Genomic DNA, 2873 nt, shown 5'->3' on the forward strand with positions numbered 1-2873 from the left:
GGATAATGGATGTCCATCAAATTTTTTTATTTATATTCCTGATGTGCTCCTGTATTCTAATTTTTATTTGGCGTTTAGTTCTGCCGACATTGAATTTCTGACAGGGGCATTTAATGAAATATATTACCCCCTTGGTGTCACAGGTGATATGATTTTTTATTTTGTAAGTGGTTGGATCATCTCCTATTTCCAAAATGGGGTTATATTGTCTCGTCGTCCTACAATTTTTGCACATTTTACAGGGGTAGAAGCCTATTTTTGTTCCGTTTTGTGTGTTATTTTTCTTTAGGATATGTTTTGTCATAGTTTTCTGTCTTACAATTTCCTCATCACCCCAATGTTTTAATGCATGTCACAACCTTTGCTCCAGCACACAGTAGTAATGTCTGCACAGCCTGCGGCCTTTACGGTTTCGGACTCGTGTGGCCCTGTTAGAATAGATGTGGCGACATCTGTCCTCTTCCCATAAAATATTATTGATAAAAGGGGTACCCCAATGCTTTTTAAACTTCATGCAATTCTCTAACATTAGTATCCAGTGTTCCACATCAGTACCACCATGTACAGTCCGACATTGCCCTGTTGTGTATTTTGTGTTGTGTTTGCTGATCATGTCAGTTTTGAAATGCTGCTGATACCCACCCCTGCCTCACCATGTTGGACAGGACATTGTTTTGCTGGTGTGTAGTTTGGGCAGGTGAGTTGACAGTGTTAAAACAACGAGCAGAGTAATCCCTGCTAGACGATGTCAAAACGCATTAGTTGTATATACAGAGCTGACACTGGGCCATGCGTTTGCCATTGGACCTGTGTGACCTTTTGGATGTGGCCTGTTTTTGAGCGATGCCCTACTGTACCATGTGCTGTGGATTCTCCCCTTTTAGCAGTCTTTGAAAGCTACGTGGTTATTGTCCTCTTGTGATGTTGTTGTTTTTTTTGGGGTTGGTTTAAAATTATATTTATTTTGAAATGTTTTATGTTTTCACAGTAAAGAAAACAAAAACTCGTTGGAACAGCTGCCGCGACCAGTTCCGTCGAGAACTGACGGAGATGGGCAGAAGTGATGATGGTGCCCCCCGAAAACGCCCATACATGTACACCAAGCAGCTGCGTTTTCTGAAGCCAGTCATGGATTTGAGGCCGTAAGTTCATATATTAAAATAAATCATGTTAGACAGTCTATATTTATATATGTCATTGGTCAATATGATAATATATTGAAGACCTTTCTTCCAGGTTTGGTCTGCAATATATGATGGCGGTCGTCTATTCATTAGATCATATCATATCATTAAAATAAGCCTTTACTGTTTTTCACATGCTATATTTTTATACTTATGGTTTTTAAGTGGTTTTCTGGATTTTGCCTCTTGTAATGTTGGTTTTCTACCCGCCTGTGCAAAGGCCCCAAAATCACTTTTGTTCAAGTATGCCAACCAATACGAAACACCTTCTCCCTTTTATATACATGACACCAATTTCAGAACTTGGTCAGCTCCTAAATGGGTCAATGTGTTTTCGTGTTGGACAGCTACAAACACCCCGCTACCTCCAAAATGTTCAGTTGCTGTTTGCACACTTTCCTGATCAACAGTCCTACAATTGTGGATTTCTATACTGTTACCACAAAGGTTTTATTGCTAACATTCCTATTTAGAACCCTTGAGCGATCTGTGCATGCTCACCTTATTCTGGACTTACAGCACTATGTTTTCCATACTAGGATTATATATTGTGTATAAATGTTTTATCAGAAGTCTAATATGTTTTTTCATATGTTTTTCACCTACAGTACTGTGGACAGTCATGAAGAGCCAGACATTGATGAATCACAGCAGTCCAATGGTGAAGGGGCAGAGACACCAGCTGTGTTTTTCCCAGAAACCAGTCCTACACATCAACCCACAGAAGAACATGAGCAGCAGCCTGGGGAACCTGCAAGGCCTGCAGAAGTGTTCACAGAAGAAACCCAAAGGCGACAGACTCGGCATAGGAGGGCTGCCCCCCAGGCTTCTTCTGGGCTAGTTACTAAAGAAATTATTGATTCCCAAGTCATTCAGTACCTAGCCCAGAAGAGGACTGAAGTCCGGGAGGAAACTATGATGAGGGGCCTGGCTCCTTTATTGCAGCGGGTCCCAGTTGACAACCAGGCAACGTGCATGGCGTCCCTGATCCTGGTTTTAGAGATGTATGGCCACCCATACCAGGGGGACATACATACTCTAATCGAACGGGTCAGGCACCAAGTGGTGTTGTCACAAAATCCACAGCCCACCACCTTCCCACCTCGGCCACCCACAGGCCAAGGACCATCTTGCCCACCCCCAAATGTATATCTCTCCCAAAGTCATAACCAGCCTTTGCCTCAACCCAATTATCATGCCCCTTATCCAACAGGGGCCCAGGATCCAGGACAAGCTCGCCCCGGACCCTCATATGCAGGAGGATCTTTCACCAGGGATCTTTTTGATATATAAATGTTGGATTCTTTGTTTATATTTATTTATTGTGTACAATTATGTCATACATGCCTTTTATGTATGTTTTTGTTTTGTTGTTTAGAACTATTTTTCAAAGAAGTATTTGAAAAATCACTCGTCTTGTATTATTGATTATCCCACCAAAATACGTTAGCAATTCTACACATTCATATCAAAAATCAAACATGCACAATATATCCTTCAAGCAGTATAATTTTAATATATCGTAAACAACATATTTTTCAAAGTATTAATTTGCAAATTAGGTATTAGAAGGTTTTGGGGTCCATAGTGCAAATTGATGAATGATGTTTTTCTATAAAACACACTTGTCAAAGTCTGTTTGTTAATTCTATGAACATTCAATTTGTATATGAGCCAAAACCTGAGCCC

General features: G+C 40.7%; 1 protein-coding gene across 1 annotated transcript; it reads left to right on the forward strand.

The window, feature by feature from the left end:
* The first annotated feature begins 860 nt into the window (after positions 1-860).
* LOC121005608 lies at positions 861-2477 on the forward strand. Its single transcript, XM_040438384.1, has 2 exons — positions 861-1142; positions 1793-2477. The coding sequence occupies exons 1-2, from the start codon at positions 970-972 to the stop codon at positions 2475-2477; spliced, it is 858 nt and encodes a 285-aa protein (XP_040294318.1). The 5' UTR covers positions 861-969.
* The last annotated feature ends 396 nt before the right edge of the window (positions 2478-2873 follow it).

Source organism: Bufo bufo, chromosome 6 (assembly GCF_905171765.1).
Source record: "Bufo bufo chromosome 6, aBufBuf1.1, whole genome shotgun sequence".
Lineage (NCBI taxonomy): Eukaryota > Metazoa > Chordata > Amphibia > Anura > Bufonidae > Bufo > Bufo bufo.

Coding starts and splice junctions, on each gene's coding strand:
- LOC121005608 (XM_040438384.1), top strand. CDS start 970: ATGTTTTATGTTTTCACAGTAAAGAAAACAAAAACTCGTTGGAACAGC. Junction 1,143..1,792: donor CCAGTCATGGATTTGAGGCC/GTAAGTTCATAT, acceptor TTTCACCTACAG/TACTGTGGACAGTCATGAAG.